Raw genomic sequence first — 18,011 nt, forward strand, 5'->3', positions numbered from 1 at the left:
AAATCCACTTCTTTTTGAGTATATTTTGAAGCTATAGCTATCTAACGGAAACAAATACATAAACTAATGAGAATATCATTAATCTTGTTCATTTCCTGTCTCATTCATTAAAATTTTTTTTTAATTCCAACTTAGAATAGAAAGTAAGTATGCTGTCTTTCTCATTAATAATGTTCTTCGGTGGAGGCTTTTGAGTCTCTAGAAAATAAAGTAATGGAGAAAGGGTTAAACATATGAAAAAAGAATTGCACTATTTACTAACAGAGGCAAAATAATAATTAGAAATGTTTGTCAAACACACAATAGTTATTAAATGGAAAAAACCATATTAATATGAGAAACAATTTAACCTGAGAAAGCTGATTAAAAAACTATATGAGTGATGAAATTAAATTGTGGGAGAGGTAACTTTATAAAATTAAGAATGGAAAGCTTATCAACAAAACTATGATGAGTTGGCAGAATGGACTGTGAACTTTTGAATTCTGAATTTTTAAATGAAGAATAGATGAATAAACTCCAGAGACCTGTACGACATTGCAGCTATAGTTAACAATAATTCATTGTGCACTTAAAATTGGTTAAAATAGTAGATCTCCTGTCAGACATTTTTACCACAGTCAAATAAAAACAGATCAAATCAAAATATATAGTAAATTTAGTTGAATTAAAAGGTGAAATCATATCTGAATAAATGCATGGAAATTAATTCTACTTATTTTCCAATCAAATCTCTCCTGTAAGCCTTTTTAATGTATGTTCCCCATCTCTTATAATAAAACATTTAATTTTTGAAATATAGTCTTTTATGTTGGCTAATACCTATCCACATATGTGAAGACTAGACTTAAAATTTTTAAGTTCAATTTTTTGTTTGCAAATACCGAATTATGACTCTACATTGTTTCCTTCATTTCAGTGAATATATTTTACATCTGATGAATAAGTAATAGTTTTCTATAGTACTGATTTCCATTTCTGATTGATAAATAATTCACAAATGTAACTGATAATAATTAAGATATTACAGCTATTGACTTTTCTATCAATAAAATGTTTGAGGTAATAGAAATGCCAATTATGCAGATTTGATAATTACGCCTTATATACAGGCATCAAATATCACTTTCTACCCTATAAACACATACAAGTATTATGTATCAATTAAAAATAATTTTTCAAATTTCAGATATGTCAGAGTAAACAGATTAATCACATCTGTTAAAAAATAAAATAAACATAATATTGTAGGCAATTACACAATCACATTTGATATATACTCTTTAGTATATATCAAATATACTAAATAGACTTTGCATTAAAAGTCTAAATATTTCTATTTAGACTTTTAATGCAAAATAGTTCCCATTTTGGAGAACAACCCTTGTAATTCAAAAAATATTTAATTACCTGTAGCACCAAAGAAACCCAAAGGCAAAAGACCATAAATCCATCAAAAACACACCATCGATCTTTCACGTAGGAACTGTCCCCCTAAAAATAAATTTTACATGGCATCATTAGGCAAAACAAATATTTTAAAGAAAAATCTGTGGAGGAAAATGTCAAATGTTAATTCAATAAAAGCTATCCACAAGTTTTGTATCATATTTGAACAGACTTTCAAAAGTTTAGCATTTTAAGTAGTATAACTTATAAGAAAAATAATTTATGAAAGACAAGCAACTGCAGAACTTTGCATGGAAAATATTTAATTCATGCAAAGAGAAAATATCACTATTTTCTTCTCTCAGCCACACAAATTCTAACACTTAAAGAACTAGAAGCCATTCTTCCAATCATGCTACCTAGGTCCTAAACCAGCTCCCTGCCTGCAAGAACCAAGAGCACTCTGTGGTCAACAGGAAGGCCTTTAAAACTGCTGGGTCCAGCACCACCAGCAGGAAAATTAAACAACAGTTCACTTCAAGCTGATTAAAAAAGTGAAGAAGAAAAAAAGCTCATCATCACTGGTCATTAGAGAAATGCAAATCAAAACCACAATGACATACCATCTTACACCAGTTAGAATGGTGATCATTAAAAAGTCAGGAAACAACAGATGCTGGAGAGGATGTGGAGAAATAGGAACACTCTTACACTGTTGGTGGGAGTGTAAATTAGTTCAACCACTGTGGAAGACAATGTGGCTATTTCTCAAGGATCTAGAACCAGAAGTATCATTTGACCCAGGAATCCCATTGCTGGGTATATATCCAAAGGATTGTAAATCATTCTGCTATAAAGACACAAGCACACGTGTGTTTATTACAGCACTATTCACAATAGAAAATACTTGGAGCCAACCCAAATGCCCATCAATGTTAGACTGGATAAAGAAAATGTGGCACATGTATACCATGGAATACTATGCAGCCATAAAAAAGATGTGTTCATGTCCTTTGCAGGGACATGGAAAAAGCTGGAAGCCATCATTGTCAGCAAACTAACACAGGAACAGAAAATCAAACACCGCATGTCCTCAATCATAAGTGGAAGTTGAACAATGAGAACACATGGACACAGGGAGGAGAACATCACACACTGGGGCTCTGTTGGGGGGTGGGGTGCTGGGGAGGGGTAGCATTAGGAGAAATACCTAATGTAGATGACAGGTTGATTGGTGCAGCAAACCACCATGGCATGTGTATATCTATGTAATAAATTTGCATGTTCTTCACATGTATCCCAAAACTTAAATTACAATAAAAAAAGACCTAGCTATCCTAAATATATACGCACTTTACACAGGAACACCGAAATTTATAAAGCAAGTTCTTCTAAATGTTCAAAGAGACTTACAGTTCTGCACAATAATAATGGGAGATTTCAACACCTGACAGTATTAGATCATGGTGCGGGGGGGACAAAGATTTTCAGAACCTAAACTCAGCCCTGGGTCAAATGGATCTGACAGACATCTACAGAACTTTTCACTATATATATGTGTATGTATATATATGCATATATATATACACACACACACACACACACACATTTTTTATCATTGTCATATAGCACATAATCTAAAATCAGCACTTAATCAGACATAAAACACCTCTCAGAAAATGCAAAAGAACTGAAATCAAAACAACTATTCTCCTGGACCACAGTGCAATAAAAATAGAATTCAAGACTAAGAAAAAAATTAAAGAAGCAGCGGCTTGTCTTAATTTTCAAGGAAAACATATATTGACCCTAATTTTAATTGAGATTGCATATGCAAAAGAAAGATAAAGATGAACCACTTTCATTTTTGAATAAGGAATCTATTCTGACATTAGAATGTATGTTTTAATAATATGGAAATTTAAAAACGCCTTTAGAATAACAAAATGCAAAGAATTTCAAAACTGAAAACTGAAATTTTATGGGACTCAGCAGAGAACTATGTTAAAATTGGAGCAATTAAAGAGTAAATGCTAGGCAGGAAAGGAGTAATTACAGATCACTGAGTACACAGGCACCCAAATAGGATGAATTTATATGGTACTTTTTAGAAACAGTATTATTATTTTATTTCATTTTTGTCATTAAAAACGTTATATGTAGTAGCACTACAATTAGCCTCTTTTTAATTGCTCAAAATTTGCTTTAGAAATGAATTAAACTCAGTGGAAAATAAAATGGAAGCTCACTATTACATTGAGGTTTATTCAAAATGTTAACGAATGAGGATAAACAGTGATATTTCCCTTTGTGTTGTGGGGAGGGAGGTGGGCAAGTAAGTGGCCAGGAGCCAAAGGTGGAGGAGGGACATGCTTTTCATAATGTATTCTGATATGTTTTTGGGCTAACGCTTGCATGTTAAATTTTTAAAAATAGCTTTTCAAAAAATTTTTTAAAGTTGGACATTTTACCTTTAACAAAATCACTTTTCCAGTTGGCAAAAATAAATTTAAACTTAAAAATTTGGCCCTCACCAATTCAGAATAGAAAGCTATCAATAACAAATGGGACTGAATTTTTGTTTCTGATTTGTTTGCTAAAGAAATTAATGTTGAAAAACTGGCCCACACTACATTTCAAACAATATAAAAGAATGAATTATTTTAAATCATTTCAGAAGCACCAGTGGTGATCAGAAATTAGAAGCATACAAACATTTTAATTTCAAATGACCTCGGTTATAAAAACTGGCTTAGCCAAACTTCTACTATGTAAAATAGAAAACTTTTTTTTCATAGGAAGTAATTTAATTGCTTTGTTTGAAATGTTTTCTGCCTTGGACTTTTCAGAAAAATATAGTGGCATTCACGTGTCACCAACAAGCTCACCACATGCTAGATGGCATGCAGTGGTCAATCACAATTGGCCTCTTTTTACTTTTCCTGTAAAATATGGAAATAATCCTCTGGGCATAAGTTTTACATATTATTTTTTGGCTCATGTTTCCAAGAGTCATTCAATATTCATAAAAGCCTTTCATAAGCAGAGTTATAAAGACCCAAGATACAAAGGCCAGCAACACTCAGCGTTTTTCCATTTAAAATAAATCTGTGGCTTTTTAATGTTCGTTGTTTTTCATGCTGTCCATCTTCCTGAAAAATTCTGTCAAGTCTGTGCCAAACTTTTCTTCCAGAGTGATCTGACTACACAGGCTACTCTGACCACCTTAACTCAGGCATCAGGCAACAACTGACAACTCCGTTCGTGTATATAAATAATGTGCATATTGTGTTACTCGTAGAATACTCTTTCGTAATCCATATTGGTTGTTTCATGAATTTATATTTGGTCTCTCCAACTTACTGGATCTGATGGTGAAGTCTGAGTTTCCTACTTAAATCTTCTCCGAATGTATTCTCTTGTGTTACATTAGAAAACAAAGTCTACCCCTCATGGTAAATGTTTGTGTGTTCTGAAGATGAGTAACACCCTGAGACTTTAAGTGGGATAATTTAAGGTTCTATTTCCAGCACCTAGTACAGTGGGTGACATATAGCAGATATTAAATGAATGATGAGATAGGCACATGAACCATGTCGTAGACAAAGAGCCTCTGTAAATTACAATGTATACAGCAAGAAGGCAATTAATGTTTCTTAATGAATGCATCCATCCATCCATCTATTCACTGAAACTATTTGTATTGCTCCTAAAAAGAAGTTACTCCCTTCTGGCTCCTTTGTAACCCTGAAATAGCACAGATGAGATTATGAGATTATGACTTTCTGGATTAGAATAGCTTGCATAAGCAGAACTAAACATGCCACGCAAATAGGGTTACAGTTTACATATTTTGTACATTACCTTGAAATTGTAAATACAATTGAATTGGTAGGAATCAAAATTACTTTCATATTAATCATTATCAATAATCACCAAGGCACAATAAGTTTATAATACTTTTAGATAAGTAGAATACAGTCTTTGAAATCTGACACTTTGAAATACAATCTTGGATTATGTTTTGTATCTGGCACATTTATCAAATTATCTTCAGAAGCCCTAGCCATAGTGGTCAAAGTTGCTTTGATTCCACTTATAAGCATGTCCAGATCCTTTAAAATTCTACTGTGTTAAGGCTCAAGTTATAATATTTGCAACCCGCTTCTAAAATATGCAACCAGAACCTAACACACATGAATGTCCAATGGCACTCAGATATTTTAACACCTTCAATATGAAGAAAAGGTTTTAATTTGTTTGTTTCATCAACAAGAAATGGAGAGCAAAGAGTGCTTGAGCTATGGGCAGAAATCAGCATTCTGGTGGCTGAGGACATGAGTGCTTCAAAAGCTGTATGTGTCTATTTTTATAAAGGTAAACACTTGAAGACTGCCAATCAATTATAAGGCATAAGAAAGTAACAACATATCATGCAAGTATTTAACCAGAAGAAAAAGGAAACACATTTATAGAAATATATTTTGCAGTGACAAAATGATATGCACTGGTATAGTTTCATGAGCACAGGATTTATTGTCCCAAGTTTCCAGAGCCCATCTGTCACTATGTCTTAGCATTATTATATATTACTTCAACAGTGCTTAAAGGATATGTGCTACTTTTGCTTGTGTCTATTGCCAGATGTGAAATAGACAACTGAGAATGGTCTGAAGAATTCACCGTCTGCTATACATGAGGTGCTCTGCAACAACACAGACATATATTATCCACATGGTTTCTTTTCACCTCTAGGGATTTGGTGAGTGAGAATGCTTCTAGGAAGATGAATCAGGGAGGCAATTAGAAGATAGTTGCTGGGGAATGGGAATTGATTGGCAGACACCTTCAAGCTTGGGGAATATTATAAAAGACGGGAAATCCTTAAAACAAATGCATTCCTTCAACAAAAATAGTTAAAGACATTCCTTGCCAGAAGAAATTTCTACTTCAGTTTCTCTCTCCAGCTGTGCATCCAGCATGGTACCTCCAAAGTGAACTACTTGAACACAAATCAGATTGTAACTCTCAGAGTAAAATCCACCACGCATCTTTACTGACCACAGAACAAACTCAGAACTCCATGCAGGGCCTGCCATGCAGCCAGGTCTGGCTTCACAAACTCCTCTCCAGCTGCCTCCTGTGCACAGCCCATCTGCTACTTCTGACTACTCTGAGCTCGGCATGTACCGCGCTGTTCCACGCAGATGTGTCTCAACATCTTCCTTTCCTCTCTCCATGAAATTCCTTACTTCTATTTCCCATCACCCCTGCCACAGACCACACTTACTCATCCTTCAAGGCATCGTTTCATGTTCCTCTTTCTTCAGGACTTCTCTGATATCCCCAGGCAGACAGCTTTGGTCCTTTCTTTTTTTGTGCCTGCCTCCCCTGTAGCTTTTACAGACCACTATTAAAGCCCTTTCATAAAACAATGAAAGTCCCTCTCTATGTAGATTCTCACTGTACCAATATTTGCTATTCGTATCTGCAAAAAATGTCTGCCCCTGAATCACGATGAAACTAGAAGAACCACCATAATGAATTTGCACGTGTGCCAGTGGAGACATTAAAGTTGTCCCTGAGTCCTGCCAAAGGTAGAGTGTGCGATGCAGGTATAGCTCTGTTGTTCCCCTTTTGGGTCAAATCTTCTACCAGCACTGTTTACCTACTTAACTATTTAATGCTAGTGCATCGCTACCTTCCTTTTCCCTACCTTTGCCTTGAAGGTTAGCCTTTCACGAGATCCAAAAGTCGAGTTTACCAACCCAGGTCCATTTTATCACATTTCAACAATTCTAAAACACATTCTACCCTGCTCCAACACAGTTGAACATTTCCGGATTCAGGATGCATCTTCTAATTGATTCAGCAACTACAATCTTACATCTTACAGTCAAAATATAATTCAAAGCCTTTATTATTTCTTAAATACCTGTGAATCTGTGAAGTGATGCCTTTTTTTTTTTTTTTTTTACAATTGATGATATCAACAATTCAATAAAATATGGTGGATGGTACTTTAATGTATTTTTAAAAAATTTACTTAATAACAGCAAGTTCCTGTTATTATTGGGCACATGCAAAACATCCATTATGGTTTGATTAGAACAAATAATTGAGTAAGGGGTGTTTTAAGTGCTTTTTATTTTGTAGAAATATGCAGGTAGACTTACATAGGTATTAAGGGTGATTTAGTGATATTTGGAGAAATTGGTTGGAGCTCTTTTAATACATTATTAGTTTTCCCATTTAAATTAATGAAATGGAAGTGCCTGTTTTCTGAAAATATGCTATCCAGCATGTTTTCAGAAATATATTGGATGTTGAAAACGAAGAGTGCTTGTAGGTGCTAAGTCTGTTCCACAAAGCGAACGAGGCTTTCTCTGATGACAGGGGCTCTGCTTGGTGTTGTCTGATTCCCTTCTCCAAGAGCGGAGGCGAGCTCATTTTAAGCATCAATAAATGGTTTCTGGATGATTAAAAGAAAACTTGGAAACTGTACTTGGGTTGAAGAATATAACTCTCTCTTATATTACCCTTATATCTTAAATATTTTATATTTATCTTTATACATATTTTAATACATTTGGCAAATCACTAGGTCAATAAAATTATAGGCAATGCTAGGAAACCACAGCTTTGACACTTGTTTTGAAAAATAAAGTTTCTGAGTTTGGTTTGTTGTGTATAATTTTATAAACTAGGCATCATTGGATAACACTATCTTAACCATTAGGTCTGACTCTTAGGTATTCCATAACATTGCCCAAATCAGCTAGGTATAATTTTAAAGAACTGTGCATGACAGCTGGGCAAAAATGCATTTGTTTGCTTCTATAAATATTTTATTATAAACTAATATAGTTTTATGCATGGAAAACACTTTCAAAAATACAGGTTGGCATTCTCCAAATTACTGGTGTATGTGTACATCAACTCACACACACTCTTCCACCCAGAGCACATGGCTAACAGGTACTGCTCACGCAATAACTAAATTTTACTATTCCTTAGAAATATTTTAGTTGTAAATCAGTGAATATTAATCATTTCATATTTGCACAACTCTGTTCCAAATGTGCAAACTTATTATGAAAAGTGTAAACTGAAGATTAAAATAGAACATGTATATTCATAATGTTCCCATTTATATATGAAGCAACACAAGCTTAAATGTTAGTGAGGAAATACAGCACATGTTTGCAAATGACTCTGGGTGAAGAGAGCAAATAATTGAGAGATAACTGCAGCGCTACTGGCAAAGGTATTAAGGTAGAAAAAGTATGAAAAACGATAAGGTTTTTGGCAGACAGGTGCTTAGCAAACGTTTCAAAAATTTTGATAAGGTTGAAGAAAGCACAGTAACTCAAACTTCAACAACGTAAGAAAGAGTTTCTCTAAAAGGTATCATAGAGCCTCGATGTGACTGATGCGTTTTTATTATGATGTAAATTAAATACTTACAATATGCACAAATATCTCATGTAACTGTACAAGCAAAACAAATTTACAAATGCAAAAATGCAAAGCTAATAAAATGTAAGTTAGCAACACATTTAATGTGACAAAGGACATTTTGTAAAATAAAGTCTAATTAAATGTTTAAGTTTTGAATATAAGAACATAATATCAAGTCCAATATATTCTTTGAGCTGTGTCTGTTATGACATGCATGTTTGAAGAATTATATAGTTCAAAAACAATAAAGCTGTGGCTTGTATTTAATATGATGAAAATGACAGTAGTTACTGATATAATTATTACCTCTAACAATAATAGAGGCCATGATGGTAAAAATTCAATGAGTTAGTACACTTAAATCTTGGTTCAGTATAAACAGACTTCATATTTAACTATATTTAACTAAAACGTTAGCCAACATTTAAACATAAAATACCAGTTTTACTGAGCTATGAAGTTGAGCTGACTACTTTGAGATAATGTTAACAGTGCAATATTACTAAAATCTGCATTACAGTTGTATTTGATCCAATTATTTCTGAATGAAAACCAGAAAAGCCATATTTGACTTTCATTTAAATTTTACTTCTTCAGGAATGAAAATAAGAAAATATTTTTGGTTGTAGAAAATAGCTAATCACCCAAATGTTGATGGAGATGTGAAAATACTAGAAATGGCTAATTTACAGCATTTTGAAAACAATTTGGTCCTAAATCATTTTTTTCTCTTTTAACTATTGCTTCAACTTCTATCATTTAAATTATTAAAACTTCTGTTCTCTCACTGCTCTGTTCACTTGGAATGAATATATAATTTATGTATTAAGTATGCCTCTGTGCTTTTTATCATTAGATTGTGACAATTAGCAGGGTGCCTACTATCATTTTAGTGATATGAAATCTAAATCTTAATTTATTTAATAACAAGAAATACAAGTTTTTTTCTAGGAAAATGTCACTCATTTGTTTCATTCAAATGGAACTTTAAGGAAGTCAACACATGTCAATTTCAACCACAAAATGCTTCAGCCAGAATATTCAGATCTTTCAATGCAAAGGTTGGCATGGCCCAGATAACCATTACACACAAGTGAGAGGGCCATTCCCAGCCCTCTAGTGAATCACAGAACTTGAGCTAGGGCTGGGGAACATCCACGGAGTACAGTTACAACTGCATAGAAGAGACGTTAGCAATCTCCCAAGACCAACTTTCTCCCAAGATGACCTCCTGAGACAGGTCCTGGTTTTCTGAACCTATGCTTATGTAAACCTAGTGCTTATAAAAACTGGCCTAGCCACACTGTGGAAGAGACAAACAATTTTGGAATCATCCTGAAATCTGTTCATTGAAGCCATGGAGGATGCCCACTCCTTCCATAAACCAGTAGAATTCCACAACCTCCAAATCACTAATAAATACATGTGGAAGGCTGAGCAGATATCTCAGAAGGTGAACCTTGAAATAAAGGGCAAAATTTGTAGAAATGTAAACTGGCAGGCTGCAAGTTACAGGTGAATATAAAACAAAAACAAACAACTACCAATGTCCCCAAGGAACTGCAGAATGATCAGAGGCAATGGAACATTCGAAACTCTTAAGCACACCCAACAAAAGCACTTTCCAGACCACTGCCCCAGGTTTAGAATAGAAATTGGGTAGGGCAGGCACCCTGGGGCCAGTGGGTAAGAAATATTAGTCCAGAGGAAGTGGAGCTCAGAATGGGCTGGTCGGTACACAAAAATCTCTATGTGTACCCATCAGGATAACAGCAGTGGAGGGACCCCTCCTACTGACAGTATATGGAGGCTGCTCTACTGAGTGTGCAGGAGAAACTCCCACTTCATGTGAACAAGAAAAACAACTAAGGAAAGGATGCATGATCAAGCCCTTGTAAAAATATTATAGATTAAGATGAATAAAATAATACATAGACCAGGTGTGGTGGCTCACACCTGTAATCCCAGCACTTTGGGAGGCTGAGGCGGGTGGATCACCTGAGGTCAGGATTTTGAGACCAGCCTGGCCAACTTGGTAAAACCTCATCTTTACTGAAAATACAAAAATTAGCTGGGCGTGGTGGTGGGCGTTTGTAGTTCCAGCTACCCGGGAGACTGAGGCAGGAGAATCACTTGAACTTGGGAGGCGGATGCTGCAATGAGCCGAGATTGCACCACTGCACTCCAGTCTGGTGACAGAGAAAGGCTCTGTCTCAAAAAGTAATAAAATAACAATAAAATAAAATAATACATAAATGTATAAATAGAAAATAAACACTCAAGGCAGATAAGACTGTATGACAACATGACCAAAAGAAATTTAAACAATAGAAGCCCAAAAGCATCACAAAACTAGAAATAAGAAAGCATAGAAATGAAATCTAAATGTTAGGAGACTGAAAAGAAAAAAAAACTGGGAAGGGATAAAAAAGCATTTGAGAAAGAGGAGTGAAGTACAGGGGACACAGGACTGAAGGGACAGCGTTGGAGGAGGTGAAGCAACGGAAATAAAATGTAGAAAAGATAAAAGCAGAAGGAAACACATGAAAACAAAGGAAATGAAAGACAAAAACATAGATCCTGGTGTAATTAGAATACACAAGGAATCCTGAAGAACAATGAAATAAAATAAATATCACATGATGAACCTGGCAAAATAGGTCCATAGCTGTCAGCAAAAGATAACATACATTCTGTTTTTTTCTTGTAAATTTGTTTAAGTTCTTTGTAGATTCTGGATATTAGCCCTTTGTCAGATGGGTAGATTGCAAAAATTTTTTCCCATTCTGTTGGTTGCTAGTTCGCTCTAATGATAGCTTCTTTCGCTGTGCAAAAGCTCTTGAGTTTAATTAGATCCCATTTGTCTATTTTGGCTTTTGTTGCCATTGCTTTTGGTGTTTTAGTCATGAAGTCCTTGCCTATGTCTATGTCCTAAATGGTATTGCCTAGGTTTTCTTCCAGGGTTTTTGTGGTGTTAGGTCTTATGTTTAAATCTTTAATAGTTTGGGAGTTAATTTTTGTATAAGGTGTAAGGAAGGGGTCCAGTTTCAGCTTTCTGCACATGGTAAACAACCCCATCAAAAAGTGGATAAAGGATATGAACAGACACTTTTCAAAAGAAGACATTTATGCAGCCAACAAACATATGAAAAAAATGCTCATCACTGGTCATTAGAGAAATGCAAATCAAAACCACACTGAGATACCATCTCACACCAGTTAGAATGGCGATCATTAAAAAATCTGGAGACAACAGATGCTGGAGAGGATGTGGAGAAATAGGAACACTTTTACACTGTTGGTGGGAGTGTAAATTAGTTCAACTATTGTGGAAGACAGTGTGGATCTTCCTCAAGAATCTAGAAATAGAAATACCATTTGACCCAGCAATCCCATTAGTGGGTATACACCCAGAGGGTTATAAATCGTTCTATTATAAAGACACATGCACACGTATGTTCATTGTGGCACTGTTTACAATAGCAAAGACCTGGAACCAACCCAAATGCCCATCAATGATAGACTGGATAAAGAAAATGTGGCACATATACACCATAGAATACTATGTAGCCATAAAAAAAGGATGGGATCATGTCCTTTGCAGGGACATGGATGAGTCTAGAAACCATCATTCTCAGCAAACTGACACAAGAACAGAAAAGAAAACACTGCATGTTCTCGCTCATAAGTGGATGTTGAACAATGAGAACATATGGACACAGAGAGAGGAACATCACACACTGAGGCATGTTGGGGGTGGGGGCTTAGGGGAGGGATAGCGGGGGAAGGGGGGATTGCAGAGGGATAACATTAGGAGAAATACCTAATGCAGATGATAGGGGTATGGATGCAGCTAACCACCATGGTATGTGTATACCTATGTAACAGTCCTGCATGATCCGCACATGTACCCCAGAACTTAAAGTGAGCTACTGACTTTAACAATAAAGGGGAGGTCTCTTTCCGTATTCAGGAGAAAAGATCAAGTCACTTAGAAGGAACAAGCATTCTCAGCAGCAACATTTTATGCTGCTGGTTAACATTACCCTTCTGGTTGACATTTTAACCACAAGGCAAGGAAGTAGCAGATTTAAGACTCTCAAGAAATGAAAATGTGAGACAAACACCTTCAAAAGGTTAGAAACAGACCAATGAAGTAAACCAAATAAAGCAAAGAAAGAAACTAGTAAATATAAAAGCAAAAATTAAGTGTTGAATTAATTAAGCTGATTCTTTTTCAAAAAAAATCAAGGAGATGAGTAAACCAATTGGCTAACCTAAAACAAAATGGAACAAAACAAAACAAACAAAAATGCTGCTAGCCAACCTAACAACAATAAGACTGTAATAGAAATAAAAAAAAAATACAAAATTAGGAGAAAATATTAATCAAACAGAGGAAATAAAAGCTATTTACACAAATCTATGTTACCAAATAATGAGGCAAAATAGAGAATAATTTGCTAAGAAAATATACTTTACCAAATAGACCCCAATAGACCAATCAAGTCCAAAACAGACAATTTTGACAGAGCACTGTGACTCACACCTGTAATCCCAGCACTTTGGGAGGCCGAGGTGGAAGGATTGCTTGAGCCCAGGAGTTGGAGACCAGCTGGGGCAATGTAGCAAGACCCTCTCTCTAAAAATGTTTTAAAAATCAGCCACGCATGGTGGCACACATCTGTGGTCGCAGCTACATGGGAGAATGAGGTAGGAGGATCTATTTAGCCCAAGAGTTGGATGCTACAGTGAGCTATGACCACACTACTGCACTTCAGTCAGGCTGACAGAACAAGATCTTGTCTCTACTAAAAAATGAACACATAAAAATAAAACTAAATATAAAACAGCAGTTTTCATAGAATAAATAGGAAATACTGCAAAGGAAGCCCCACAAAAAGGCAAAGGACCAGATGGTTTCACAGGGGATTGATACCAAACTTTTAAAGTGAAAACAATTCTAAGAGTGCTCAGACTGTTTTATAGCATGTACACATGCCCGCTGCCCATACACATGAAAAATCTGATATCAAAACCTAACAAAGATTAGACAAAATTTAAAACAAGGAAAATAATAACATACAATAAAACAGCACGTTAAAATAGAATAAAAATGTATGTTGACTCAGCTGGGTTTTTTCTTTATAGGAATGTAAGGATAACTCAATATTTAAAAATCTCTTCTATTACAAGAACTAAGGAAAAAATAGTAATTTGACAAATCAAAAATAATCATTTGACAAATTAAAAAGCTAGTCATGATACAACTCTCAAAATTTGAAATTAATATTTATTCATTTAATCTCATAATGTATACATACTTCAAATCCCGACTTCTCAAACTAGTTAATGAAGAAACACTAGAGATGTTCTAGATAAACCAAAAACCAAAAATGTTCACTGCCTCTAGTATTTAAAATTTTACCAGCAATGTTAGTCAATCCATTTATTTTACTTTAAGTTAGTAAAAGCAATTTGGGGCATAAAAATTAGAAAGAAAAAGACAAATCTTTCTTTATTTGCATATGATATGATGACATGGAAGCATCAAAAAAATTAGCAAGAAAACTATTATGACTAATACAAGAATCTAGTATATTTAGTAAAGTGGCAGTATATAATATTAATGTATAGAGACCAACAGCCTTCATTTAAAAGAAGAAGTTAGAGTATATAATAGAAGTTAAGATCTCATACAGATAATAAAATGATTAAATAAAATACCAAAGCATAAATATTACCAAGAATGTGCAAAATCTATATGAGGAAACCTACAAAACACTCACGTATGACACAAAATGCAGAAAAAGGAAAGATTGTCCATGATTTGGATAAGAATTATATGTGGAACAAATAACCACATACAAAGCCAGTGACAATGGCAAACTGGGAAAAATAATTGCAACTTATATCACAAAGAGCTGGTACTTCTAACACACACAGAATGGCCAAAATTTGAATGAAAAACTTAAAAACGGCTCTTGATACATAAAATCCCATTTAACCTCACTCTCAAAAGGGAAATGCAAATTAAAACTACAGTGGATGACCATTTCCCACCTTCAGACTGGCAAATATCCAGCAGTCTGACATGTTTTGTGGTAACCATGTGGGAAAGAAGCACCTGTGTGCATTGCTGGTCAAAATACAAAGCAGTTCAGAGGATATGGAGTACACAGGAACTAGTAAAGGGCACCATCTGGACACAATCAGTCAAATCTCCAATGTAGAATCTTCCACAAGACAAAAGACGCATGTCTCCCAATGGATCAATGACATAGAAAAATTTTTTGCAGGATATGAAAAGCTGAAACTTAATGGACTTACAGAGACTTAAAGGGGACTTAAGAAAGATAACAATCAAATATACTATATAAACCTTTTCAGAGTCTTGATTTGAAGAAACCAACTATAAAAAAATTTGTGACACTTCAGGAAATATGAACGTGGATTGAGGGTATTAGCCTAAATTAAGGAATTATTGTTAAGTTTTGTTACAAGTATTTTGTCATATACAAAATATCATTATATATGATAATGGTGTGGTGGTTATATAAAAAAAAGAAAATTTTATCAGTCACCAATACAAAAGGAGTTATTTCTGAAATGACTTGGTGTCTCAGATTTGCCTTGAAATGAAACAGAATTAGCTAAATACTGATAATTGCTGATGTTTAGTTACAGGGATTCACATTACAACTGTAATACAGTTGGGGTAATTTTTTTAAAGTCCACAATAAAAAGTTAAACATAAACCCAGTAATGCATTGACTGTGATCTCTGTCTTTCAAGATTGGCACACAATAAATTATTATAAAAGGGAAGCACTTTGGGAGGCCGAGGCGGGTGGATTACGAGGTCAAGAGATCGAGACCATCCTGGTCAACATGGTGAAACCCCGTCTCTACTAAAAAGACAAAAAATTAGCTGGGCACGGTGGCGCGTGCCTGTAATCCCAGCTACTCAGGAGGCTGAGGCAGGAGAATTGCCTGAACCCAGGAGGCGGAGGTTGCGGTGAGCCGAGATTGCGCCATTGCACTCCAGCCTGGGTAACAAGAGCGAAACTCCGTCTCAAAAAAAAAAACAAATAAATAAATAGAAAATAAAAAAAATTAAAATTAAAAAAGGGAAGCAATGAAATTGACCAATAATTATGTGTTATACATTGTCTCAGTAGATTCTCAAAATCCTTGCACAAAATAAAACACTTTCCCACCAAAATTAGCTAACTTGAGATGCTGATATAACCAGTAAATGAAATAACTGGGATCTGAGTCGTCTGTCATTTGTCAAACCCTAAAATCTGCACTGCTATACTATTTCCCAAATAGTACAGTTTTAAATACTCTAGGGACAGTGTCATCTACATATTTTTAACCTATGTAAATATTAGTGCTACAGAAGGAAGAGATATCCAGTGAAAGAAATATTCTTTCTTTTCTTTTCCCTTTCAAAAATTTTATATTTATTTTATTTCCACTTGGTGGTAATTTCACACGACACATTATTTTCCTTTCCATCCGAGAAATTGTTTCCATATCATGTCCTTTCTTTTGTCCTTTTGTATCTTCAAAACACCTCAAGTAATTGACATCTGCTGTGATATCATCACGCTCTAACTCTATCATGTGACTCTGATTCTGCATTCCATAAGTCCACAAATATTAACAAATGTTTCTCTGGGCCAGACCCTGCGCCAGGTCGTGGGCTCAGCCCTAGGTGGCATGAATAACCATACTCTGGACTTCACATAGTTATTAGTCAAACCATCTTGTTTCTTCCCAGATAGTTCAAGACTTTGTGCCGTATATTTAACTTTTAAAATAGTCTCATGCAACAATTTCTCCCAATCTCCAGAGTTATGGCTTTTTAAAAAAGACTTCAATATGAATAAGATAAAATGGTGTTTAGTTTTACTGAAATGAACATGAAAATATGATTAAATGGATTAAGGTTTTCGATGCTTTTAGGTTCTTAGTTTAAATGACATGGAAATGCTCACCTTGACAATGCCCCGGATGTGCATTTTTGCTATCATCTCTGCCGTGTAGAGAAACATCAATAACGTATCCAAAGTGAAGGTCACATACTGAAGTGGAGGATAGTGCTCGAAGGTCACTGGCGTGTTCATACAAACAGAAATGACGCTGATGATAGCACAGATGCGCAGCAAAGAGTGAACCCACTGCAACGACGGTCCAGAGTTATTACATGGCACCATAACCGATATCTCAAACTTGTATTATAAAACGTACTAACTGGAAAACATAATACTGAGGTTAAAATAGTTCACTAATATGGAGGTGAAGAAGAAAACTAACATCTAAGTGCATATAATGTTCTAAAAGTATTTTCACATGTTTTTATATCATTTAATTCTCAAAGAATCTATTTTCCACATAAACACACTAAGACAGAAAGGTGGAGTTATTTCTGTGGTCATGAGTTCTAAAGAGCCAAAGTCTAGATGGAACCTGATCAGCCTCCCCCAAACATCTGATAACTTTCTGGGCATCAGACTACAATATAGGAAGATTCTAGTTCAATTAAAATACGTGTTTGTAATTTAGCCACATACGAACCTGATGTGCTATTACTTTTATTCATTTTTTTACTATAAGTACCTAGAATTAGAGGCCATACCATATTTACTGTAACTTCCCTAATATCTAGCACAAAGGGGCTATTGTAGTAGATCAGAAATGATTTTTAAATGAATTGATGTATAACACATCCCATATTTAGAATTTCCTTTCTATTTGCATCTTATATATAATTTCTTTATATAAAAATACAAAGAATTTTTTTTAAAAATCTGGTCTCTTTCTATATTTAAAAAATAATAGACTTTTTCTTCATTTTGGAGAGTATATTTTATACAAATTTAGACCAGACATCTTTCAGAATTCCACAAAATGACTTTCTGTGCAATCCTAGAGGCAAGTCCGCTGTCTGAAGATTTTCTTTAACCCCAAAATAAGAAGAAAGAATTAAAGATAAGTATGTGTGTGTTCACATGAATAGATACACAAGATATACAATCACTTATACTCAATATCTTATTATGAAAACTAATATCTCATCTCTAGATTGCTTATAAAGAAAAAAAAAGAAAACTAATATCTAAGGAAAAAAATACTTAACTGTGTCTCGATGCT

The 18,011-nt window shown here is 34.7% G+C and overlaps 1 protein-coding gene across 1 annotated transcript in view; it reads right to left on the reverse strand.

Annotated features, from left to right (window-relative positions):
- Positions 1-18,011, reverse strand: part of NALCN (sodium leak channel, non-selective) — a gene marked incomplete at its 3' end in the record, with an annotated part of 335,842 nt that overhangs the window by 296,375 nt on the left and 21,456 nt on the right. The window contains exons 3-4 of the mRNA XM_064371774.1: positions 16,856-17,038; positions 1,411-1,494 (exon numbers count right to left, since the gene is read on the reverse strand). Coding sequence (XP_064227844.1) covers positions 1,411-1,494; positions 16,856-17,038 — 267 coding nt within the window. The remainder of the gene's footprint in view (positions 1-1,410; positions 1,495-16,855; positions 17,039-18,011) is intronic.

The sequence above is a fragment of the Aotus nancymaae genome, unplaced genomic scaffold (genome assembly GCF_030222135.1).
Source record: "Aotus nancymaae isolate 86718 unplaced genomic scaffold, 86718_ANA_hifiasm-v0.15.2.pri h1tg000161l, whole genome shotgun sequence".
Classification (NCBI taxonomy): Eukaryota; Metazoa; Chordata; class Mammalia; order Primates; family Aotidae; genus Aotus; species Aotus nancymaae.